Source organism: Gigantopelta aegis, chromosome 6 (assembly GCF_016097555.1).
Source record: "Gigantopelta aegis isolate Gae_Host chromosome 6, Gae_host_genome, whole genome shotgun sequence".
Taxonomy (NCBI): Eukaryota; Metazoa; Mollusca; class Gastropoda; order Neomphalida; family Peltospiridae; genus Gigantopelta; species Gigantopelta aegis.
The window spans coordinates 40,243,994-40,271,600 of NC_054704.1; the positions used below are offsets into that span (position 1 = coordinate 40,243,994).

At 37.1% G+C, this 27,607-nt stretch overlaps 1 protein-coding gene across 3 annotated transcripts in view; it reads left to right on the plus strand.

Moving 5' to 3' along the window:
* Positions 1–14,069: 14,069 nt before the first annotated feature.
* LOC121375529 overlaps positions 14,070–27,607 on the plus strand; it is a 30,599-nt gene continuing 17,061 nt past the window's right edge. Inside the window, exons 1-2 of one of the 3 annotated variants that reach the window (XM_041503027.1) lie at positions 14,070–14,180; positions 17,791–17,899. In XM_041503027.1, the coding sequence (XP_041358961.1) occupies positions 17,897–17,899 (3 nt within the window). In that variant the 5' untranslated portion in view covers positions 14,070–14,180; positions 17,791–17,896. Of the gene's footprint in view, positions 14,181–15,992; positions 16,147–16,218; positions 16,439–17,790; positions 17,900–27,607 lie in introns of those variants that run through there. The other 2 variants (XM_041503024.1, XM_041503025.1) reach the window with 2 other exon arrangements.

The following is a 27,607-nucleotide window of genomic DNA, read 5'->3' on the forward strand; positions in this document are numbered from 1 at the left end:
TAAAAAAACTAAATGCAGCATAGTCACTGAACAATTCGTTCTGCCTTCAGTGACTTTGTTTAACATCAAGCCAAAGCTCACGTTTTTGTTGTTTCCGCTGTGTTGTAAATATTATGCTTTCGTAAAATAAAAAAATAAAAAAATAATAAAACGTTGAAGAAATGTAATAAAGGAAACTGAACGACTTTTATATTATGTCCTTTTCTCCCTCTCTTGTTGATTATCATGCTGTTGTTGTTTGTAACAAATACAAAGAAAGAAATGTTTTACTTAACGACGCACTCAACACCTTTTATTTACGGTTATATGGCGTCAGACATATGGTTAAGGACTACACAGATTTTGAGAGGAAACCCGCTGTCGCCACTACATGGGCTACTCTTTCCGATTAGCAGCAAGGGATCTTTTATTTGCGCTCCCCACAGGCAGGATAGCACAAACCATGGCCTTTGTTGAACCAGTTATGGATCACTGGTCGGTGCAAGTGGTTTACACCTACCCATTGAGCCTTGCGGAGCACTCACTCAGGGTTTGGAGTCGGTATCTTGATTAAAAATCCCATGCCTCGACTGGCATCCGAACCCAGTACCTACCAGCCTGTAGACCGATAGCTTAACCACGACACCACCGAGGCCGGTCAGTAACAAATACAAATGCTGCTTGATGATGTTCCTGGCGTCATGTTAGGATGTACAGAATACAAATTAGGTTTGGGTCTGGGTCTGATGAGAATGAAACTATTTGAAAACGAAACGCACTGAATCGACTGTGACAAAACACACCGTGTCTTTCTCGCACGAACTACAGATCTGGCAGCAGACGACATATTTTGACGGAAGGAAGGAACTGTTTTATTTAACGACGCACTGAACACATTTTATTTACGGTTATATGGTGTCAGACATATGGTTAAGGACTATACAGATATTGAAGGAGGAAACCCGCTGTCGCCACTTCATGGGCTACTCTTTTTCGATTGGCAGCAAGGGATCTTTTATATGCACCATCCCATAGACAGGATAGCACATATCACGGCCTTTGATGTACCACTCGTGGTGCACTGGCTGGAGCGAGAAATAGCCCAATGGGCCCACCGACGGGGATCGATCCCAAACCGACCGCGCATCAAGCGAGCGCTTTACCACTGTTCATATTTTGACAGCGCCAGGCTCGCCAGACCTAGCTTTGGTGTGTGTTTTTAGGCCTTATATCAAGAGAAAATACCGAGGTGTTTTACCTAGATTACCTAGATTATATATATATATATATATATATATATATATATGGCCAACATGGGCTTTTATAGTTATTTAAAGTTTGTTTTGTTTAACGACACCACTAGTTAGAAATATCGTAGTATTGTTATTGAGAATGAACGTTATCTTTAATGCCATTATTTATCAGGCATTAAAAATAATGTTCATCCTCATAACAATACTACGTTATTTTTAATGCCATTATTTATCAGGAGGGGGCTGTACGTAGCCCAGTGGTAAAGCGTCCGCTTGATGCGCGGTCGGTCTACGATCGATCCTCGTCGGTGGGCCCATTTGGGCTATTTCTCTTTGCAGGCAGTGCACCATGACTGGTATAACAAAGGCCGTGGTATGTGCTATCCTGTCTCTAATATCCGTTGCTACTAATGACAAAATGTAGAGGGTTTCGTTTCTAAGACTATATGTCAAAATTGCCAATGTTTGACTAACTTTTATTCATCAGGAAACATAATCACCAAGAAATATTTGTCATTTTGTTTGGTCAAGTTGTCTCCCTTGAAAATATTCCCATCGTGAACCAAGATGATGGAATACAATTGTTATGACACGACTGTAATAATTAATTGCTTTAAGGTATTCAGATCAACATATTTAACTGTATAACAAAACATTAAGTAGTGGAATCAAACATAATTTACATAAATCCAATATGGCCTTCTCAAACAAACAAGTTTTAAGACACTGATTTTTGGAGGGTAGGGTTGGTGGGGTTGTTTTTGGGGGGTGTATTGGTGATGTGTTTTTCGAGGGGGGGGGGAATTGTGATTTGTTTTTTCTTTAATTTGTACTACATGTATTGAAATTTAAAATTAATTTTACACAAGGAATCTGACAATATTTTTATCTCGTCGACTGCCTTCCTTTTAGTAAATATTTAATATTTGGAAAATACGATATTTATACCTCGGATGCACGATAAAAATATTATATTCTTGTCCATCACGTGTCCTACCCTCGATACTTAAATGATGTTTTTAAATTAACAACAGCTAGTGCGACTAAAATGGGTTAACATTTGAAGCATAATCTATTTTGCTATCTAGGTTGATTAAAGATTTGCGTTAATCACAAGTGGTTATTTGAAGCAACGCTAAATTGCTTTGAACTAACACTGCAGCGGGAAAAGACGTTTTATAGTTGACGACAATACAATGTTACTTATCAAAATAAGTCTGACAAATTACACGAATTTTCTCATTCATCGCCGATATCAAATCTGAACACTATTTCTTGTCTATTAGCAAGTATGCTGGAAGATTCGGAAGTCTTTCCTTGGTTCCATGTAAGAAGAAAAGTAAAAGTGTTTTGAAAATAACACAAATTTGAAAAAACAAACTAACAAAAAAAACCCACTATTTTTGTGTGCAATTTAGAAATCAATCGGCTCATAAATAAATAACTTTTAGTAAATTCCATAGAATGAAAAATACATTCCCTGTGGGAAGAATTATAAACGTTACGTAACGCTTTACACAGACACGCGCGTGTATATTCAATGTGTTTCTGGTCGTCTTAATATTTGTAAAGAAGTCCAAACTGGATTTTGTCTTCAAATAATTCCGTACGTAATAATATTTTTGTAAATAAAATTAAATTTAACCTAGTACAAATATTAGAACGACCAGAAACACGTTTGATATACAGCCTCTAATATGTAATTACAATCGTTAATATATTTGATTTGTAATTACAATCGATAACATCATAAAAAATTGCAGCAAACTCAGAAATGTCCCTTTAATAGACCACAATACGTGGCAAAACACGTTTATACTGTTCATATATTTATGAATATACTGATTTGATTCATACTTTAAAAACACAATGCATATGCGAATCCGCCACATGGTTTTTCTGGCCAAACTCCTGTTTTAAAAATTCAATGCCTTATTGTTTTGCACGGTAATGTATCGAATGTATTTTCTAAAAATATATCAACACAATCCCGATTATAAGGTATTTACGAAAGTAAGATTAATTAGCCTTTTTCTGCATTCGTCGCAGATTTGTTACCCATTTTCTCCGATTTATTTTTTAACCCGATTTCACTTCCGTTACAACATTTCGGCAAAATTTTACATTCCTTACATATGGGACTCAGTCTGTTTATGTTATTTCATCTTGTCATAAGCGCTTGCTTGCGCTCGATATAACGGGGTTTCTGTCTTATTATCTGTGATATCGTGCATGGATATATACTGAGAGAAAGACATATGGGAAAACTTAGTATTGTGAACTAACTTTCAGTCACTATTAGCGCCGTAATGTCATTATGTCATGTGGAACTTAAAGGGATAGACACTAGTTTTTAAACAATACAGCATATTTGTCACTATTAGAGCCTTTTATGATCACCGAAATCAAATATTACTTAGATTTTATTCTTAGATTATCCATTTCCGTAGAACCAAAGTGTTTCTGGTCATCCTGGTGTTTGTAGTACCAAAACTTTTAGTTTACATATTTTTTTAAAACGTACGTGGGTCGGAGAAGTAGCGGTTTATTGATTCGAGTTCTAGTTAATTTTTAAGGATATTTCTAGTTTTAACGTCACAGACTCTTCTTTCACTCTATTGTAACTTACTAACTTTATCCATATGAGTTAAAAGTTTGTAAATTAACTAAACGTAGTGTCCATTTTTTACGGGTTAAAACTATGGTCTGCGCCTTGAATGCCAATAATATCAGATCCAATAATTATCGGTAACACGGTCAACTTTCTGGCACTATGGGGGATGGGTTTGCTTGCGGTCACTCTTTCCCGTTTAGACTTTCTAGACAAATCGATACTCGAAATGCAGTTTTTAAAACCACCAACACAGTTGTTCTTTCTACATATAACATCAACGAGGTCGCTGACCGTTCTGTCATAAATTTATGATAGTGTCGTGGGTAGCTGACACGGCGGAACCAAACTAATATTGGGGAGTGGTGACTAAGATAAAGGTTTTTTTAGAGGGGTTCCAGGACATGAAATACCCCTTAAAATGTCTGTTCTGAAAATGTAATATTCTGCTTTTTGACAAGTAAAATTCATTATCGTAAGAAATGCTGGTAAATACAACACTTTTTAATGCATTTTGCAATATTTATAACGTTCGTAACAATATGTACACACTGAATACTAGTATATAAACACCACAGTCATTCATGAAATTGTTGTATTAAATAAAATATTTACTTACAGTGAGTACCGGTACGATCCAAGCAAATAATTTTCATACAATAACAATCGCAAATAGTATTTATATTATTAACAAACAAAACAATTGATCATTTTGCAATGTATTATTTTAGGCTTTGTATTTAAACATTTTACTGAACTGGTTTAACTTTATGAAATGCAATTTATTGTATTCTACAAGTAGTTTCATCAGAGAAAATGGTAAATTATATTTGTTTGTATTATTCAGCCTGCTTAAGTATACGTCTAGAATATTCTAGTTGTATAGTTTGTATCGTCTGCTGAATAACATCAGCAACCAACTTGCATAATTTCTTATTTTAGTGAAAGCATTTCAATACAAGATCGAATAAAATCAAAATCATATATAATACTAGCATCCGTTAATTTTTTTTTAAATGTATATCATTAAATGAATAGTGCTTTTTTAAAAGTATATTTGAATTAAACTCATTCTGCGAATAATCCTAGTGGTTAAACAAAACGTGATGGGTTTTTGGGGAGGTTTTTCCGGGCCTTTTTTCTGCACTTCAAATTACACTGTCGATGTAGATTATGCAGTTTTGCACATGCAAAATGGTTTTGGCCATCTTGGTGTTTACACTACTGAGGTAAGAGTTGTCCAACCAAGAATAAGTCTGTTTATAAAATGTATATTCTGTGTTAAACAAAACCATTTTTATTTAATTTTTTCACATAATCTTATTCAGATGTATTACTTGTTAGTAGCAAAACCAATATTAGTGTCATTTTAGTGAATAAATTGGGTTTTGTTCCTTTACAATTTTAAAGATAGTGGGGAAGATTGTCCCCAATTGTCCGTTAAACTACTGGATATTAAATTACTATTTTTTTATGATTATTTTAAAATTCCAAATTTCCATTTGCCTTATATATATTTTCTCGTTTGTTTTAACTGTGCCATTCTCTGATGAGGTCAGGCCAGGTTAACATTTTTCTTATAACAAAAACTAAGACTATAACAAATTTTAAAAGCGGACACTGGCCACTCCTACGACAGATGGTGTATTAAATATATGTTGTGTAAACACGACATGGTCAGTTTCCTAGCTTGTTCATTAGTCTCGGGGGCATTGTCCTCTCGCGGGAGGAGGTGGGGGGCTTTACGTTGTGGTTTGTCGTTGTGTTGTTATGTTTGTGTTGTTGGGTTACCTCTGTCTTCCTTTTTTTTCTTATTTCGTTTCTTTCATTTACAGGGCAATAACCTCCAAAGAAAAGCACAGCTGGGGACAAAATGCTTTTTCGATGGCACTGAAATGATATAAAAATATTGTTTCAACGCATGCAGATGCAAACGCACACATGAAGTGATATAAACATAGACACGCACATACAGATATACAGACAAACACAAACACAGGTCTATATACATCCACACCACCACGCTTACTCTAGTACGTACACACATGAAGTGATATAAACATAGACACACACATACATATATACAGACAAACACAAACACAGGTCTATATACATCCACACCACCACGCTTACTCTAGTACGTACACACATGAAGTGATATAAACATAGACACACACATACATATATACAGACACACACAAACACAGGTCTATATACATCCACACCACCACGCTTACTCTAGTACGTACACACATGAAGTGATATAAACATAGACACACACATACAGATATACAGACAAACACAAACACAGGTCTATATACATCCACACCACCACGCTTACTCTAGTACGTACACACATGAAGTGATATAAACATAGACACACACATACATATATACAGACACACACAAACACAGGTCTATATACATCCACACCACCACGCTTACTCTAGTACGTACACACATGAAGTGATATAAACATAGACACACACATACAGATATACAGACAAACACAAACACAGGTCTATATACATCCACACCACCACGCTTACTCTAGTACGTACACAGATGAAGTGATATAAACATAGACACACACATACATATATACAGACAAACACAAACACAGGTCTATATACATCCACACCACCACGCTTACTCTAGTACGTACACACATGAAATGATATAAACATAGACACACACATACAGATATACAGACAAACACAAACACAGGTCTATATACATCCACACCACCACGCTTACTCTAGTACGTACACACATGAAGTGATATAAACATAGACACACACATACATATATACAGACAAACACAAACACAGGTCTATATACATCCACACCACCACGCTTACTCTAGTACGTACACACATGAAGTGATATAAACATAGACACACACATACATATATACAGACACACACAAACACAGGTCTATATACATCCACACCACCACGCTTACTCTAGTACGTACACACATGAAGTGATATAAACATAGACACACACATACAGATATACAGACAAACACAAACACAGGTCTATATACATCCACACCACCACGCTTACTCTAGTACGTACACAGATGAAGTGATATAAACATAGACACACACATACATATATACAGACAAACACAAACACAGGTCTATATACATCCACACCACCACGCTTACTCTAGTACGTACACACATGAAGTGATATAAACATAGACACACACATACATATATACAGACACACACAAACACAGGTCTATATACATCCACACCACCGCGCTTACTCTAGTACGTACACACATGAAGTGATATAAATATAGACACACACATACAGATATACAGACACACACAAACACAGGTCTATATACATCCACACCACCACGCTTACTCTAGTACGTACACACATGAAGTGATATAAACATAGACACACACATACAGATATACAGACAAACACAAACACAGGTCTATATACATCCACACCACCACGCTTACTCTAGTACGTACACACATAAAGTGATATAAACATCCAAGCAAATAATTTTCATACAATTACAATCGCAAATAGTATTTATATTATTAACAAACAAAACAATTGATCATTTTGCAATGTATTATTTTAGGCTTTGTATTTAAACATTTTACTGAACTGGTTTAACTTTATGAAATGCAATTTATTGTATTCTACAAGTAGTTTCATCAGAGAAAATGGTAAATTATATTTGTTTGTATTATTCAGCCTGCTTAAGTATACGTCTAGAATATTCTAGTTGTATAGTTTGTATCGTCTGCTGAATAACATCAGCAACCAACCTGCATAATTTCTTATTTTAGTGAAAGCATTTCAATACAAGATCGAATAAAATCAAAATCATATATAATACTAGCATCCGTTAATTTTTTTTTTAATTTATATCATTAAATGAATAGTGCTTTTTTAAAAGTATATTTGAATTAAACTCATTCTGCGAATAATCCTAGTGGTTAAACAAAACGTGATGGGTTTTTGGGGAGGTTTTTCCGGGCCTTTTTCTGCACTTCAAATTACACTGTCGATGTAGATTATGCAGTTTTGCACATGCAAAATGGTTTTGGCCATCTTGGTGTTTACACTACTGAGGTAAGAGTTGTCCAACCAAGAATAAGTCTGTTTATAAAATGTATATTCTGTGTTAAACAAAACCATTTTTATTTAATTTTTTCACATAATCTTATTCAGATGTATTACTTGTTAGTAGCAAAACCAATATTAGTGTCATTTTAGTGAATAAATTGGGTTTTGTTCCTTTACAATTTTAAAGATAGTGGGGAAGATTGTCCCCAATTGTCCGTTAAACTACTGGATATTAAATTACTATTTTTTTATGATTATTTTAAAATTCCAAATTTCCATTTGCCTTATATATATTTTCTCGTTTGTTTTAACTGTGCCATTCTCTGATGAGGTCAGGCCAGGTTAACATTTTTCTTATAACAAAAACTAAGACTATAACAAATTTTAAAAGCGGACACTGGCCACTCCTACGACAGATGGTGTATTAAATATATGTTGTGTAAACACGACATGGTCAGTTTCCTAGCTTGTACATTAGTCTCGGGGGCATTGTCCTCTCGCGGGAGGGGGGGGGGGAGGCTTTTCGTTGTGGTTTGTCGTTGTGTTGTTATGTTTGTGTTGTTGGGTTACCTCTGTCTTCCTTTTTTTTTCTTATTTCGTTTCTTTCATTTACAGGGTAATAACCTCCAAAGAAAAGCACAGCTGGGGACAAAATGCTTTTTCGATGGCACTGAAATGATATAAAAATATTGTTTCAACGCATGCAGATGCAAACGCACACATGAAGTGATATAAACATAGACACGCACATACAGATATACAGACAAACACAAACACAGGTCTATATACATCCACACCACCACGCTTACTCTAGTACGTACACACGTATACACATATGTACACGTACATGCATGTACATACATACACACACGCACGCGCACACACACACGTGCACATAAACATACACATAAATACGCACACACATACATACTCACAAATACACACGCACACACACACATACGTACGTACGCACGATTGTATGTAGATAGACACATAAATACATGCACATCCACATACGTACGTATTTGAACACAGATTTGAATACATAAATACGCATGCACACAAACCAGTCTAAAAACAACATTGGCATTTTTTTATTTTTTTATTTAACTTATGTTTCCCGTGTTTCTTGCTTATCAATGTGGAAGAACTTGTCAAAGAGAATCGTTGTTTTTCCAGAGTACCAGTCACTGAAACAGGACTATGGTCGATATCCCACTGTCATCAGTTGTATATTTAACATTCAGTTGTAACTACATAGAAACAACGTGATTTACAAAATAAAGAAGGAAATGAAGGAAATGGTTTATTTAACGACGCACACAGCACATTTTATTTATGGTTATATGGTTAAGGACCACACACATATTGAGAGAGGAAACCCGCTGTCGCCACTTCATGGGCTACTCTTTTCGATTAGCAGCCAGGGATCTTTTTATATGCACCATCCCACAGACAGGATAGTACATACCACGGCCTTTGATATACCAGTCGTGGTGCACTGGCTGGAACGAGAAATAGGCCAATGGGCCCACCGACGGGGATCGACCCCAGACCGACCGCGCATCGAGCGAGCGCTTTACTACTGGGCTACGTCCCGCCCTTTTACAAAATAAAGACAAAAGCAAAACAAACACAAAACGAAAGCACGTTATTATTAAAATGAACACGAAACACACATTTCAGGACACAATATAGTTGTTATTGATGTTCAATATGTCATTGACATAGCTTATTGATCAGTTGAAATACAATCGTATGATCCCGTTAAACTTCATGGCTGTAATACAGCCTCACCATTATGATCATAACAACATTTACTAATGCAAAATACAAGTGTATACACAAGTACAGATCACTGACAGATATGCCACTGACATCAGTCTCAAGTGATGATGAAAATATAATGTGTGTTCGTATATTCAGTTAACGTTTAAAACTGCAGTCTGGCTTCACCATATTGTAACAATGCAAAATACAAACCCAAGAACAATTTTAATAAACTTGTTGGGGTTTTTCTTTTCTTTTCTTTTCTTTTTTGTTTGTTTGTTGTTGTTTTTTGTGGGGGTTTTGTTTTTTAATTTTGGGGGTGGATTTTTTCTTGTTGTTTTGTTTTGTTTTTGTTTTTTGTGGGGTTTTTTGCTCTCAGTGGTGGTTGTCAGACATGGGCTGCTGACCTGGAATTCCGTATTTTTACACTAAAAATCAAACGTTTCTGAGAGAAGCGTGCACCCGAACCCCCATCTCCGCCCAACGTGTTCGGGCCATCAAATACATGTATTTTCATCTCCAGACCATCGACCTGACAGTGCCCCCACCCCCTACACACCCCCTACACACCCCCTACACACACACACACACACACACCCAACACCCCCCCTACACACACACACACACACACACACGTACACACACACACACGCACACACGTACACACACACACACACACACAAACACACACACACACACACACACACACACACACACACACACACTTGCAAATGCATATGTATACATTAATAAATGCATTATATACTTTTGCGTGTATAGCTTTAATTATGTATTGTATATGTACACGTATATACAATAATATCATGTACAGCAGTGATTCAAGGCCCCCAACTTTGACCTTGCTTATGTTTCTGGGGACAATAAACAATTTTTAAAAAATAATAATAATAATATGGCTGATACCAAAATACAAATTAGTTACATGAAGTGTGTTGATGTTAGTTTTCGAAAATAATACTACGTGAGGTTTATCGCCTGCTGCCATACTAATTAAATGTGTAACTTAGTTTGCTGAGTTTGCTGCAACTTTCAAGATGTGAAACTAAGACAGACTTTTTAACGATTATAATTACATATCAAATATATTTTTTTGCATTAAATATTAGTGGCTGGATATTAAACGTGTTTCTGATCGTTCTAATATTTGTACTAGGTTCAATTTCATTTTGTTTCCTAAATTATATTTTTCCCGTACGTACGAAATTATTTGAAGACAAAATCCAGTTTTGGCTTCTTCCAAATATTACGACGACCAGAAACACATTGAATATACAGACACTCATATTCTAAACAAGAAAATATATTTAATATGTAACTTTAGTCGTAGAAATATTTTATTAGTCGGAAACATCTTACAACTCAGAAATGTCCCTTTAATGGTGCATAGAATACAGCTGTGATGACATGCACTCATGAATCACTCTCATCACAGTGATGATACCCGGTGTTCGCGAAAGATGAGCATACCCAGCCCCACCGGTGGCACCCGTCATGAGAACTGTTACCACAGCTGTCAAGTCTTGTCACGATGAATAAATAAATGTGCAAGAGTTTCACGAAAGAGATGAAAACGTATGCACAAGTTCAAAATATGGAATAGCATCAGCCATAATGTTGGTCAGTGATGAATCGTATTATGTAGATATAGCCTCCAAATATCTACCACAAACCATTATAAAATAAACCAATAAACACAATGCAGAAATGAAACACTTGTCAGCATTCTATAATAAAGGACCGGCCTCGGTGGCGTCGTGGTTAGGCCATCGGTCTACAGGCTGGTGGGTAAATATTCCGATCCCAGTCGAGGCATGGGATTTTTAATCCAGATACCGACTCCAAACCCTGAGTGAGTGCTCCGCAAGGCTCAATGGGTAGGTGTAAACCACTTGCACCGACCAGTGATCCATAATTGGTTCAACAAAGGCCATGGTTTGTGCTATCCTGCCTGTGGGAAGCGCAAATAAAAGATCCCTTGCTGCTAATCGGAAGAGTAGCCCATGAAGTGGCGACAGCGGGTTTCCTCTCAAAATTTGTGTGGTCCTTAACCATATGTCTGACGCCATAAAACCGTAAATAAAATGTGTTGAGTGCGTTGTTAAGTAAAACATTTCTTTCTTTCTGTAATAAAGTTAAAGTTTGTCTTGTTTAACGGCACCACTAGTGCACATTGTTTAAATTGTGTTTTGTTTAACGACACCACTAGAGCACATTGATCAATTAATCATCAGCTATTGGATGTCAAATATTTAGTAGTCTGACACGTAGTCATCAGAAGAAAACAAACCGCTACATTTGTTTTCTAATGCAGTTAGGGATGATTTATATGCACTTTTCCACAGACAGGAAAGCACATACACCGACCTTTGACCAGTTGTGGTGCACTCTGTAATAAAGGATTGTGTTTAGAACTTCTTTTGTGATACATGTAGATGAACAAACTGTGGGGTTAATTGCCAGGACATAATTTATAATAGTGCATAGATTTGTAGAGCTTTATTTCAAAACGACACTCTACATAGCTTTGCCACAACCACAACACAGGTTCATTTCTTTCACCTAAAGTTTACTGACCCATTTTACATGACATAGCTTTGTGTGGATTCTCTTACACAGCACGGTCGGTCTGGGATCGATCGCCGTCGGTGGCCCCTATTGGGCTATTTCTCGTTCCAGCCAGTGCACCACGACTGGTACATTAAAGGCCGTGGTATGTAATACCCTGTCTGTGGGATGGTTCATATAAAAGAACCCTTGCTGCTAATCGAAAAGAGTAGTCGATGAAGTGGAGACAGCGGGTTTCCTCTCTCTATCTGTGTGGTCCTTAACAGTATGTCTGCCGCCATATAACCGTAATGTGTTGAGTGCGTCGTTAAATAAAACATTTCTTTCTTTCTTTCTTACACAGCATTTTTATTTCATAAGAAGACAATGCTGTGCCAAGAGTCTTTTACAGTTCACGTTTATTTAGTAAAGAAAAAGTTAAAGTTTGTTTTGTTTAACGACACCACTAGAGCACAATGATTTATTAATCATCGGCAATTGGATGTCAAACATTTGGTGATTTTGACATATAGTCTTAAAGAAGAAACCCGCTACAGCTTTCCTACTACAAAAAGGGATCTCAATGGATCATTTATATGCGTAATCACACAGACAGGATGGCACATACCACGACCTTTGATATACCAGTCGTGGTACACTAGCTAGAACGAGAAATAGCCCAATGGGCCCACATTTAGTAAACGAGACAACATTATACCAGGGGATGTAGTCCAGTGGTAAAGCGCTCACTCGATGCGCGGTCGGTCTGGGATCGATCCCCGTCGGTGCGCCCATTGGATTATTTCTCGTTCCAGCCAATGCACCACGACTATGTATGTACTATTGTGTTATGATGCATATAAAAGATCCCTTGCTGCTAATCGAAAAGAGTAGTCCGTGAAGTGGCGACAGCGGGTTTCCTCTCTAATATCTGTGTGGTCCTTAACCATATGTCCGACGCCATATAACCGTAAATAAAATGTGTTAAGTGCGTCGCTAAATAAAACATTTCCTTCCTTTCATTATTACTAGTACACTGAAGTGATGTACCCAGCAGATTCACTACGTTTAAAGAAGTACAAATGTTGTTGTTTCCATTACCACCTCTCGTGTCTGGAACGGCCCTAGTTAAGGATCGATAATTAATCGATATCAGAACACATTTTTCGTTTATGGACGACTGGCTGAAAAGGAGATATTTTATAGTGCAATTATTTGTCTTGTATCTAATTACTATTCAGCACTGGATATAAACTCGTGTTTTTGCAGGGGTATTTTTTTCAGGAATGAAACTGTCAATCTTCTATTCGTGTCCACTTGGTTTAAAACAAAACCAAAAAAATATTCAACCGATGCTAAATATTTCTCATCGCCTTTGATCGATTATCGATTGCCATCTAAAGAAAAAAAAAAAAACGATAAAATTGCAATTACTCTCCAAGTATTAATTGCTCTTATTTGCCAGCTATATTTAGGGATCAGGAAAACCGTTGAATCGAATCATTCGGGTCATTTATCGTGTTTTATCGTATGGGTATTAGATATGCGAATCTGCGCTGGACAAAACAATTGGCAGAAAGAAGCCAGTCAATAAGCTTAACATACCGTGAGACTGGTACTAGAAAAAATCCCCGATATTGCTGTCTGTTGATAGGATCACTGCTTAGGGTTATCAAAAATCAATCTTTTTTGTTTTGTTTGTTTTTGTGGAGGTTTTTTCGTCTTTTTTCTTTTCTTTTTTCTTTCTTTTTATTTTTTCTTTTTTTCTCGAAAACTTGAAAGGATACCTTGTGAATGTTTCCACGAATAGCTGTCCGTTGATCGTTTCGTGCATATCGTTGCAATCAAAGAAGTTAAGTATGTCGAAAAGGCAGGTTCGTCATGCCTTACTGCTGTGGGTAAGTAAACATCATCATTATCATTATTATTATTATTATTATTAATATCATTATTATTATCATTATTATTATTATTATCATTATTACAACTGCACCCTTTTGGCGGACCAATTGGACTATTTCCCGTTCCAACCAGTACTTAACAGTTGTGTAACAAAGGCCGTGTTATGTGCTATTCTGTCTGTGGGATGTACATATAAAACACCCCTAACTGCTAATCGACAAGAGTAGCCCAAGGACTGGGAGCAGCAGGTTTTCATTATCTTTGTAGTCATAATATGCCCGATGCCATAAATAAATAAAAATCTTATTTCTTTATCCACAACCATGTAGGGCGGGACGTAGCCCAGTGGTAAAGCGCTCTCCCGATGTCCTGTCTGCCATGCATTGATACCCGTCGGTGGGCTCATTTGGCTATTTCTCCTTCAAACCAGTGTCCCAAAACTGGTGTAACAAGGCTGTGGTATCTACTATCCTGTTTGTCAATTTGCGATGGTGCATACAAAAGATTCATTTCTGCTAATCGAAATGAGTAACCCATGTGGTGGTGGTGGTGGTGGAAGCGGTTTATTATTTTATATATATAAACTAAGCAATATAACTAGGGGTAGGGCAGTAAAAACCGAGTCAGGGCACAGTTAAACATATATAATCTTCAACAGCTAGTCTTCTCCAACAAATGGGGCATTGTTAAATTTTAACCGGCCATCGGTCTACAGGCTGGTAGGTACTGGGTTCGGATCCCAGTCGAGACATGGGATTTTTAATCCAAATACCGACTCCAAACCCTGAGTGAGTGCTCCGCAAGGCTCAATGGGTAGGTGTAAACCACTTGCACCGACCAGTGATCCATAACTGGTTCAACAAAGGCCATGGTTTTTGCTATCCTGCCTGTGGGAAGCGCAAATAAAAGATCCCTTGCTGCTAATCGGAAGAGTAGCCCATATAGTGGCGACAGCGGGTTTCCTCGCAAAATCTGTGTGGTCCTTAACCATATGTCTGACGCCATATAACCATAACTAAAGTGCGTCGTTAAAAAAAAAACCCATTTCTTTCTTTCTGTTAAATTTTAAAAATGGAATTTAAAAGCATATTCCCGCTAGGAATGGCACTAATATGCTTGATAAGTTACATACAATTTTATTTAGTTGTCTATAGACGTTGGTCGGTGGGTACGGCTAGTTTCCTTACAACTATTAAAGGGACATACCCTAGTTTTTAAACACTAAGGCACAATTGTTTACTATTAGAGCCGTTTTTGATAACTGAAATCATACTTTACTTAGATTTTATTGTTTAGATTATCAATTTCCTTACATTCGAAGTGTCTTTGGTCATCCTGGTGTTTTTAATATCACAAAATGCATTTCTCATATTTTTAAAAACGCACGTGCGTGACGTCTGAGAGGTATCAGTTACGGAGTCGCGTTTTAGTCTATTTTTAGAGGGTATTTCCCCATTTCAAAGTCACAGACTCGTGTTTCACTCTATTGTAACTTTATCCAAATGTGTTACAGGTTTGTAGATTAACTAAACTTAGTGTAAATTTCCATGGGCTGAAACTAGGGTCTGTCCCTTTAAAACAAATTGGATCGAAGCGTTTAAAACCAATACAGCATTCCTTTAAAATATTTAACACACATAAAAGGAATCATGGGGGGGGGGGGGGGTAGGGAGGGGATGGGGTTCTTTGTTTTTTCGTAGTTTTTTTTTCTTTTTTAATTGAAAAACATTCTTTAGTGCTCTACGATCAAGTGGGCGTACCTTCATTTGCTTACATTATGATCGATGACGTCAAGACGTAATCGATGATGTCATCGGCATAACGCATGCATTCTCGCGAAAAACTTCACAGAACAATATTTTCGATATAGATTGTTCATGCTTGCAACCTAGAATTAGTCCATTACCATAGCAACCTCAGACGACAATGGACGGACTACTTTCACTAGGACAGTTCTGACATGTAAGTGTTATGACGATTATCTATCTATAATAAACCGATCGTTACATTTATTAAAAATTGATTAGTAAAATGTTGCGTTGTTTTTGGTGGTGAACGAAGCATCGATTGTCAACGATTATTAATGAGATTAAATGAACATTAGATTGAATATGTAATCTGGTTTTATTCACCTAACCTTGCACAGTGCGATTTAAGGAGGATAAAATTTGGATCCAGTGACGCAAACAGTTGCCCATCTCGAAAACAAAATACAAAAAAGACCGCGTTAGCTTAAAGAGCCATTTTTGTTCAGGTGAGGACTATAATTTACATTTACAGTGTCTTGGTACTCTTTTTTTTTTTTTTTTTTTTGATCCCCTAATTATTCCGATTATGATGAGATAGCCGTATCAACTGAAAAGCTCTGCAAAAATAGATCGAGTTAAAAAATATTTTATTTAACGACGCACTCAACACATTTTATTTACGGTTATATGGCGTCAGACATATGGTTAAGGACCACACAGATAATAAGAGAGGAAACCCGCTGTCGCCACTTCATGAGCTACTCTTTTCGATTAGCAGCAAGGGATCTTTTATATTCACCATCTTACAGACAGGGTAGTACATACCACGGCGTTTGATATACCAGTCGTGATGCACTGGTTGGAACGAGAAATAGCCCAATGGGCCCACCGACGGGGATCGATCCCAGACCGACCGCGCCTCGAGCGAGCGCTGTTCCACTGGGCTACGTCTCGTGCACTAGATGGAGTTATGCACTTTCCCTTGCATGGGTTGGGCCGTACTTAGCAGGCTACTAGTGGGGATGCAGAGGAGCATTTGTCCCAAAAGAAAATACGAAATTCAAAAGGTGCCCTTTTTAATTTAAAACTGTTATTTTGATTTAAAGGGACATTCCTGAGTTTGATGCATTTTTTAAGATGTTGTCGACTAACAAAGACTTTTTAACGATTGTAATTACATATCAAATATATTTTTCTGCATAAAATATATGTGGCTGTATATTAAACGTGTTTCTGATCGTTCTAATATTTGTACTAGGTTAAATTTCATTTAATGTCCTAAATTATCTTTGTTTTCGTACGTACGAAATTATTTGAAGACAAAATCCAGTTTGGGCTTCTTCCAAATATTAAGACGACCAGAAATACATTGAATATACAGACACTGATATTCTAAACAAAATATATATATATATTTAATATGTAAGTTTAATTGTAGAAATATTTTATCAGTAAGAAACATCTTACAAAGCAGCAAACTCAGGAATGCCCCTTTAAAGAATACCCTATATTACAGTTCATCAGCATAAACGTTTCGGTCAGTTATTTATTATGTTGAGACTTATTGTCAAAATTTGTGTGCCTAGTCAATAGATGTCAATTGTATTAAAAACAAACAAATACAAAAATAAATAAATAAATAAGTAAGTAAATAAATAAATAAATAAATAAATACAAATAAAGTTTAAAATATGTTGTTTAAAAACGATTACCTTTGTGAACGACCTATATTAGGCCTACTTTACTCTGGGGATTTTTGTATTGCCCCACCCACCCCATCGATCCTTTAAGCTAGGTACAGCCCTGAGATTTACTACACTGATATGTTTTGTTTATGCTGCCATTCAATTCATTCCAGGTATTCCAGGAACTTAACATGACAACGCTGCTTATTAAAGACGTGTCAACACTGAGCGATTTACAGTAACATTTATTTTATATGATCGAGTCAGCGTGACGTCACTATGGTAAGTAATACACCGTCAGTCCACATTGTTGTCAACAATGTTGTCAGATTGGTTAATTTTACCCGCACACAGCAGACTTTTGTTGGTCGTGTGCGGGTAAATAAAACCTTGTTGACGTGATCGTTAAAATGTCTAGCTACAGAAATAAATATTAATGATGTCGCGTCGTAGACGAATGGAATATGGGTCCGTCTATAAATTCTGAGGAGAGAAGCACACGGTGAATGTGTTGCATTTAGTCACAGAGTTACGCGTTAATGAAACTATGCACCATTTGTCTATAAACCCAGGCAATTGGAGGGGTGGGGGTGGGGGTCTTAGACCACCCACCTACCCACATCTGTGGAAAATAGTTATGGTTATGGACAAAATAGTATGTGTGTAATAGGGCCTAACCCGAGTGCTCAGCCGTTCGAGAGCTAGACGGACATTTGGACGTTTATGATCGCTCTCAGTCAGGGGTTGCTTTATATAGCGAAAACACGGGATGTTGTTGTTGTTGCAGCTGTTATAAAGGAGGTACCTTCAGTTGCAGGCGCAGTATATTAGTATGACTCTTGGTCAGCACATACAACAATATTAAGTGAAGTATACTGTAAATCCTTGAATAGACGTCGGTCTTAAATAGAAGCTTGCCTTCTACAAAGGATAAGGGGAGCGGGATGTAGCTCAAGCGGTAGCGTGTCCGCCTGTGAAGCGGTCGGTCATTGGATCGATCCTTCTCAGTAGTCCCATTTGCAGTTTGTGCTATTTTCCGTTAAAACCAGTGGCCCACAACTGGTTCATCAAAGGTCGTGGTATATGCTGTCTTGTATGTGGAAAGACCCCTTGCTGCTTATCGGAAAGAGTAGCCTATGTGGCGGCAGCGGGTTTCCTCTAAAGAAATATGTCAGAATTACCATATGTTTGACGTCCAATAGCCGATGATAAGATAAAAATCAATGTGCTTTATCTAGAGGCGTCGTTAAATAAAACAAACTTTACTTTCTCTTGTTCTACTGAACTGAACTTTATTTACACTCAGGCCGTATTCTACGGCATATGAGGACATGTTTACATAGAACAATTAATACATTGTGACAAGATGGTGAAAGTACAATAACATACATAAATACAAAATCACACAGAAAATCAGCCAGAGGATTTGAAAGTATCCATAACTAAGTTACAAAATATAGAAAGTTTTCTAAGGACACCAGCTTTTTTTTAGGTTAATTTATATATATTTGGTTTTGATTGACAGAAAGCGGGTAAATAGCGATTTCTTTCATTCTTAAAAAACATGTATGTAAATATATAATGAAACTCATCTCCGATGTCGTAATTTTTACATAATGTACATATTCGATTGTTTAGTGATACATTTTTCCATCTGCCAGTTTCAATAGGAAGATTATGATTTGAAAATCTGAAACGTAATAATGGACACCAGTGTTTTTTCTCTATAAGTGTGAGATATGTCTCAAATGCAACAGTATTTTTTAATAATTTATAATTTGAAGCTTTGGATGAGTTATTAACGTGGGTGTACCATGATTGTAAGTATTGATCAGTAAGCCTTGTGGAAATAGATCTTTTCAACAAGGAACAACTAGTAATACCATTGCACTGTGAGGATCATATATATATGTACAACCAACATCATCTAAAATTGATTTTACAAACATAATCCATTTGTGATTAAAAACATTATTGTTCACATCATTTATTAATAATTTATAGTAATGATAACTTGGACTGTTTTCCAGTGATTAATCGATACCAGAAAGAAATCATTCTTAATTTTACAGTGATATAAACTGGATAACGTCCAAGTTCTCCATATAGCATGTACAATGGTGTTGATTTCCTTACAGGTAATAACAATTTTAAAAACTGGTTACATAATTTTTCCATTAATGACAGAGTTACAAAGGACAACTTCTGCTACTGTAGCTTTGTCAGCTTAATGACCACGTTAAACTCGTCATTTCCGTTACATAACATCAACAGCTTACAACTACATAGCGAGAACAGGAAATGAGGAGTGGTTTTCATTGCTCAGTGTGATAAGAGGTTTCCATATGTACAAGCATGTTTGGGAGTCTACAGTAGAATATGCCCTTACAATAAAGCTATGTTAGAAACACAAACTACTTTAAACGTAGCCTAAGTTATGACCGTAGCGAAAACCGTGTGTGTGTCGACCAAACGTTGACCGAAGTCGTTAGGATCTAACATAGCTACGACCGCATAGTGAAAGTGGGATGGAGGTTGGCATTTGAAACAGCCAGATCTAATATATATATATTAAAGGGACAGACCCTAGTTTCGACCCGTGAAAATTAACACTGTGTTTAGTTACAAACCTGTAACACATTTGGATAAAGTTACAATTGAGTGAAACATGAGTCTGTGACTTTGAAATGGTGAAATACCTTTTAAAAATAGACGGAAACTCGACTCCATAGCTGTTACGTCTCAGACGCACGTGCGTTTTTAAAATTATGACAAATGCATTTTGTGATATTAAAAACACCAAGATGACCAAAAACACTTCGAATGTACAGAAATTGATAATCTAAACCATAAAATCTAAGTAAAGTATGATTCTAGTTATCAAAAACGGCTATAATAGTAAAACAATATATGCCTTAGTGTTTAAAAACTAGGGCATGTCCCTTTAAGAAAAAGAAAAAAAAAAAATTCTGGTAGCCTACTTTGGAATCCGGACTAGTGTTTGAAGAACAACTGTTAACAGGTTTCTGTTATTCGTGTTCGGTTGCTTCTGGAAAAGGTTAAAAACACTGTGAGGTTTATATAAGCTGATCCAAAATTAAAACCATCGAGGTGGTCATGCCCTAGTGACTTTATAATGGTGAAGCTAATAAGCAACCTGTGATATTAAAACCAACGTCTTGTTTTCTACCTAGGCATATTTAGCGCATACAAATGACGTATTTTCGTACAGGTGATAATATCATAGCATAACAAAAACAGCAAAGACTGACATATAACGATTCCCCACGATGCCAGCCAATGCTTCATAACCTATATTTCAAAGAATGTGGTGTATATGAACATGTCTTTCTCTGGGAAAAATTAATACGAACAGTTACGATGAATATCGACGACTGCCCTAAACGAAAACAATCATGGCTGATGAAAAAGTCTTTGGAGCATCCGACACTAAATTACATTAATTTAAGATAACAAACCTCTATATTGATCACGTCATTGCTCTGTGACAGTATGCCTTAAACATATTGTAAAAGACCTATACCAGACAGGCTGTGATCAGATTAACCATTTCGTCGAACGCTTACATTTTACGTGCAAACGTCGTTATTCAGTATTTCCTCCAGGCCCCTAAGTGATCCTGGGCAAACCTTGTAAATATTTGTTAACCTTAATGCAAATACTGTTACCTTTAAAGATTTGAACTTAAATGGCAATAAATTAAGAAATAGGAAAAAGAAGACAAAAAACAGTGGACGAAATTACCAATGCACGAAAAGGTACCGTAGACGAAATGACCAGGGACGAAAAAAATCGTGGACGATATGACCTGTAACCATAGCCGATGATTAATAAATCAATGTGCTCTAGTGGTGTCGTTAAATAAAACAAACTTTAACTTTAACTCGTGGAGACCACAAATGTATATTTTCAGCTAATTATAAGTAGCTTAACTAGACCTAACCATACGCGTTGTGTAAAATAATTAGATTCCATTGTTTAATTAAGACATCACGCAACCGAAATGTTGCTGTTTAAAGACGCTGTCCCGGAGTGGTATAGTGGTTAAGCCATCGGCTTTAAAATAGGTAGGTACTGGGTTCGCACCCCGGTATCGGATCCAGCCCAGAGTGAGATTTAACGGTTCAACTGTTTAGTAACAACTAACCACTACCCCACTTTTCTGAACAAACAGCCCTGGGTCCCGTTCCACAAAACGATCTTAGGTTAAGATCGCTTTACGTCAATAAGGTAGTTATGCAGTTACGGTGATCTTAGCGCTGAGATCGTTTCGTGGAATGGGGTCCCGATAGTTAAAGGTGTTTACCCAGGACAACCTTCTTGAATCTTAACTAAATATAAACACCAAAATATGCTGAAATTGTAATATGTTTCCGATTACCTGTAATCGAGCGCCTATAAATTAACAGGTAGTCGAACTGTTACGGGTCCTAACTGGGTTATAATTGCATTTATTGTGTTAGAAACATACCCAGACTCTACATCGGCTCCAAATGGATTTTACTACTTAGAATATCGGTGTCTGCTAATGCTGTTGTATTTGTGGTCGTCCAGATGTTTGTCGTAGCCCACTCTGTATGTTACATCCCAGTAAGATATGCATTGTATGTGTGTGTGTGTGTGTGTGTGTGTGTGTGTGTGTGTGTGTGTGTGTGTGTTGTATGTGTGCGTTGTGTGTGTTGTGTGTGTACGTGTGTGTGTTGTGTGTGTACGTGTGTGTGTGTGTGTGTTTGTGTGTGTGTGTTTGTGCGTGTATTTGTGTGTGTGCGGTCGCGCATGTGTGTGTGTGTTGTGTGTGTGTGTGTGTGTGTGTGCGCGCGCGCGCGTGTGTGTGTGTGTGTGTTTGTGTCTGTGTGTGTGTGTGCGCGCGCGCGCGCGTGTGTGTGTGTGTGTGTGTGTGTGTGTTAAGAAATAACATTCGAAAGATCAGCAATACATTTACTATACAGGAAGGAAGGAAGGAAATGTTTTATTTAACGACGCACTCAACACATTTTATTTACGGTTATATGGCGTCGGAGTTACTATACAGGAACTGATGCCTGTATGAACCATGAGCGAGCCCTTTTACCACTGGGCTACGTCTCGCCCCCGCCCATAATACGGAGTCGTGACTTTCCATAATCTAGTGATCAAAATCAAGGGGGCAAATATAAGTTGTCTAATATCAGAGGATGTTTGTTTGTTTGTTTGTTTTGTTTTGTTTGTTTGTTTGTTTTGTGGGGTGTGTGGGGTTTTTTTAATTGATCGACATATTTTATACAAGATATAATTATTGCAGCCTGGGATAAATATCAAATAAAGGCACGTTACTATGCTCCTAGTAAAATACCTTAAAGGTGAATAAATATACAAAAAAGAAGTAACAATAAAAACGATAGAATGTTCGAATCCAAATGGATCCTATATTCATATATGTATGACAATAAGCTTGCAATATGCTTCAAACAAACCACTAATATGCTTAGTACACCAACAGTTTTGCAAGCTACCTGCGTATCGGTTGCCCACTTCACTGTGGGTGTCAATGGATGGAATAGATGGACATTTTGACAAAACAGGCCTTTTAACATTTGTGCAAGTATAACCCATTTTTGTTTCCCGCAATACATTTAGGACATCATAACAGTCATAAAAGAGTTGGTGCGAACTTGGTAACCTGGGATGTTTGTTTTGGCATTACCCATAAATAGTTTCAGCAAATGTTTAATTCTCAGAGGTCTTCAAAACAGTTGAATCATGTTTTAGTGTACTATGCTTGGCTTGGCTTTGCTTTCACGTTACTTGCTTGGTTGGCTTTGACTTGCATGGCTATGCTTTGAAAACCGTTACGTTAGGTTAGGTTACGTCAGTTGACCGAACTACACTCCCCCCCCCCCCCCCCCCCCCCCCCTCCTTCACTTCTACTTCTTCTTCTGCAGATGTTTCCTGTCTGGTGCTATTATCCTGTTCAATTATTTAGACCCAAAGTTTTTTGCAAATGTTACGTTTATTTCCTATTCGATATTTGTTTTCTTTGCATTTACATGAAAACAAACCCAAACCCCGACAGGTTTTATATACAAATCATCATATAAAATGCACGAAGTTCACTTAATTCGGAATGCACATTATTTCTCCTATAAATAACTACGGTCATTTGCATATCAAAAGATTGGGATCTGAGGCTACGTGAAGGCCATTATAGCTTGTTTCACTAAATCCAGGTTATTATTGTTTTGCAGTGTGTAACAGCATTGTCTAATCTTTCCGTTAAACATAGATGTAAACAAACAGAACATGTAACCCTTTCTTGCAGGTGCATTATATTTAATCAGTTTAGCTAATGTATTATGTATTTTTATTTTATTATATCAATTCTATATTAGCATACCATACCTAACCTAACACAACTGAAGTGTAGCACAGTAATAAACACAAATCACCTCACATGTATTAGTCGACATTCTTGTTATTGTTATTTGAGGAAAAATATGGGTAAATCGAAAAACACTTCAGTTGATGTAAAATCGTGTATTAAGAACGTTTTCGATTATTTTGAAGATGAATATCAGCGCGGTAGACCTAGGTATGCTTCTTATCGAATTGTCGATCGAGTTGCCGCTGCACTTAAAGTTTCGGTTTCAACAGTAAAAAGAACTGTGAAAAATCTAAGCTCTACGAATCCGAGCACAGAAATCACTGTTAAAAAACGCGACCGAAAACTCATCGATTTATTTGATAAAGATGTTATTAGACGACGAGTATACAGATTTTATAGAGAGGGCGAATTACCTACATTACATAAGATTAACGTGGCTTTAAGGGAGGAATGTGGAATCAACATATCCATATCAACTTTACGAAGAACACTCAATGACCTCGATTTTAAATAACCAACATATATCTACAACCGGAAAAGTGATTTTTGAGGACGCCAATATATCAGACAGGAGACTGTCCTGTCTCCATGAAATATCCAGTTTACGAGAACAGGGGTATTTAATAGTGTATCAAGATGAGACCTGGGTGAATGTCAACCACACAACATCCCACCACTGGACAGATATCCACCCGGGCACAAGTACCGCCAATCACCTGCCGAAATCAGACGCTGCTGATCGAGTTCCTAAACTCTGTTCGGTGACTGGGAAGGGAAAAAGACTTATTATTTGTCATGCTGGCTGTGATAAATATGGATTGATATATGGCTGTGAATTGATCTTTGAGGCTAAAAAAACAGACGGAGACTATCATGGTGAGATGAATCATGACAATTTCATCAAATGGTCTGAACAACAACTTATGCCTTCTCTACCAGAACCTTCATTATCGTCATGGATAACGCAAGCTACCACAACAAATTAACTGAGATTACACGATGTCCTGCACTAAACGCTAAAAAGGAAGAAATTCAGTCGTGGCTACGAAACAAAAATATACCTTTTGAGAGTAACATGACAAAGTTTTTTATGAACTTGTGAAAAGTAACAAATGTGCACAGCAATTTGTTACTGATGATATTGCTGAACGTCATGGGCACTTGTGTCTAAGACTGCCGCCAAGACATTCTGAACTCAATCCGATAGAACTGATCTGGAGTCAAGTCAAAGGGCACATAGCTCGTCATAATGATGGTAAAATGAGCACGGTGCGGAGAGAACTTGCACATGCATTGAACTCTGTCACACCTACACACTTCTCTGACGCAGTTAAACATGTAATAAAGATCGAAGAAGATTTTATAAACAAAATAGTTTTATAAGAAATAAAATACCCCCTGAATACCGACTGATTAAGTTATTTCTCCATACCCATCAGGAGTATTACTTTAATGTATGCATGAACTATTTAACACCAAAAACAATTTATTTCCATATCATTCACTATCAAACAACCTAACAACCTATAAACTAATCGACTAGAAATGCATATAGACTACACATACATACGAGAGAAATGTTTATTTAACGACACACTCAACGCATTTGATATACGTTTATGTGGTGTCAGACAAAACGGTTAAGGAGCATTATGACAGTGAGAAAGAAACTCGCTACCGCCACATGGCCCACTGTTTCCGATAAGCAATTTTGATAAGCAATAAGGGACGTTTTATATGCACCATCCCATAGACAGGATAGCACATACCACAGCCTTTATACATCAGTTGTGGTGCACAGGCTGGAACTAGACACAACCCCAAAGAAGCCTTAAGTGGGGTTGGGGTTGTGCAGAGGGTCACACCTCCACCAATCGCATGCATACCATATTCTTCTCTCTCCCTATAACCATATAACCATAGATTAAAATATGTTGAGTGCGTCGTTACATAAATGACGTTTCTCTCTCTCTCTCTCTCTCTCTCTCTCTCTCTCTCTCTCTCTCTCTCTCTCTCTCTCTCTCTCTCTCTCTCTCTCTCTCTCTCTCTCTCTCTCTCTCTGTCTGTCTCTCCCTTCAGCGCGCGCGCTTGTGTATTCCACAATATAATTATAATATTTGATACATATTTTTTTTCCAAACTGAGGTTTTGTCACTTGAACTCCCCACCTAAATCCGCGCCTGCTTCATGTTTACAGATATTTTCTTAAATATAGGTCATACTACGATTTGTGCGGATAGGACGATAGAACCGAACATTAGTTTGAAACGCACTATAGAATGATGCTTTTGATATACAAATGACCTTAGTTATTTATAGGAGAAATAACGTGCATTCCGAACACACAGAGATTTTTAAAAAGTGGAATTAAGTCAACTTCGTGAATTTTATATGATGATTTGTATATAAAACCTGTCGGGGTTTGGGTTTGTTTTCATGTAAATGCAAAGAAAACAAATATCGAATAGGAAATAAACGTAACATTTGCAAAACACTTTGGGTCTAAATAACTGAACAGGATAATAGTACCTGTTAACAACGGTTCATTTTATTTTAACTTTAATGTTCGTGGTTATATTGAATTGAAGTTCAAGCACGTTGTCCTGGATAAACAATTCTGCTATCTGGACAGCCTGTCCAGGACAGTGGATTAGTTGTTAGTGTTTAATTTTAAAACAAACTCTGAGTGGTGGCCTTACATCTGTCCAATGAGCCGTTAAAAATGCACTATGCGCGGGAGCCAGTAACGGAATTCGAACCCAGTACCTTCACCAACTTTAAACCCGATGCCTTAACCACTATACACCATCGAGGCTGGTTGTACGGTTGTATATTGCGTGATCTCTTCGTATCGATAACCGTCGAGAGGTTATGGTGTGGGGTCTCACAGTGCGACTTAGTAACTATTTATAATATTATATTGAATTGTATTGGAAGATTGCCTAAACCGTATAACGATTTTGTGACGATGTCGACGTGAAACACTTCCCCAGAAGGAAATGTGTAACCATCTTTGCGTCAGAATGTTATTAATCTCCGTAAAATAACACCACATGGCGTCGATATAAAATTGAAAGGACATTGTAGACGTTTTCAATATTTTGTTCCAAAACTAAGACGTAGCCCAGTAGTAAAGCGCTCGCTAGATGCACTGTCAGTCTGGGGTCGATCCCTGTCGTTGGGCCCATTGGGTTATTTCTCTTTCCAGCCAGAGCACCACGACTGGTATATCAAAGGCCGTGGTATGTGCTATCCTGTCTGTGGGATGGTGCATATAAAAGATCCATTGCTATTAATGGAAAAATGTTGTGGGTTTCCTATCTAAGACTATAATATGTCACAATTTGCAAATGTTTGTCATCCAATAACCGATGATTAATAAATCAATGTGCTTCAGTGGTATCGTTAAACAAACAATCATACCACAATTGTTACATCAGTATAATGAAATAATAATGTTGGTCCAAATAATAACAATTTTATAATGTTTTAATTGTTTACATGCAATTAAGGTTCAGACGAGACCCCGCCCCCTCTGGGCACTTCCTCCGACATTGGTATCGAATGCACCCAGGGCGGAAGGTGAACAGTGGCAGTGTGATTAACAA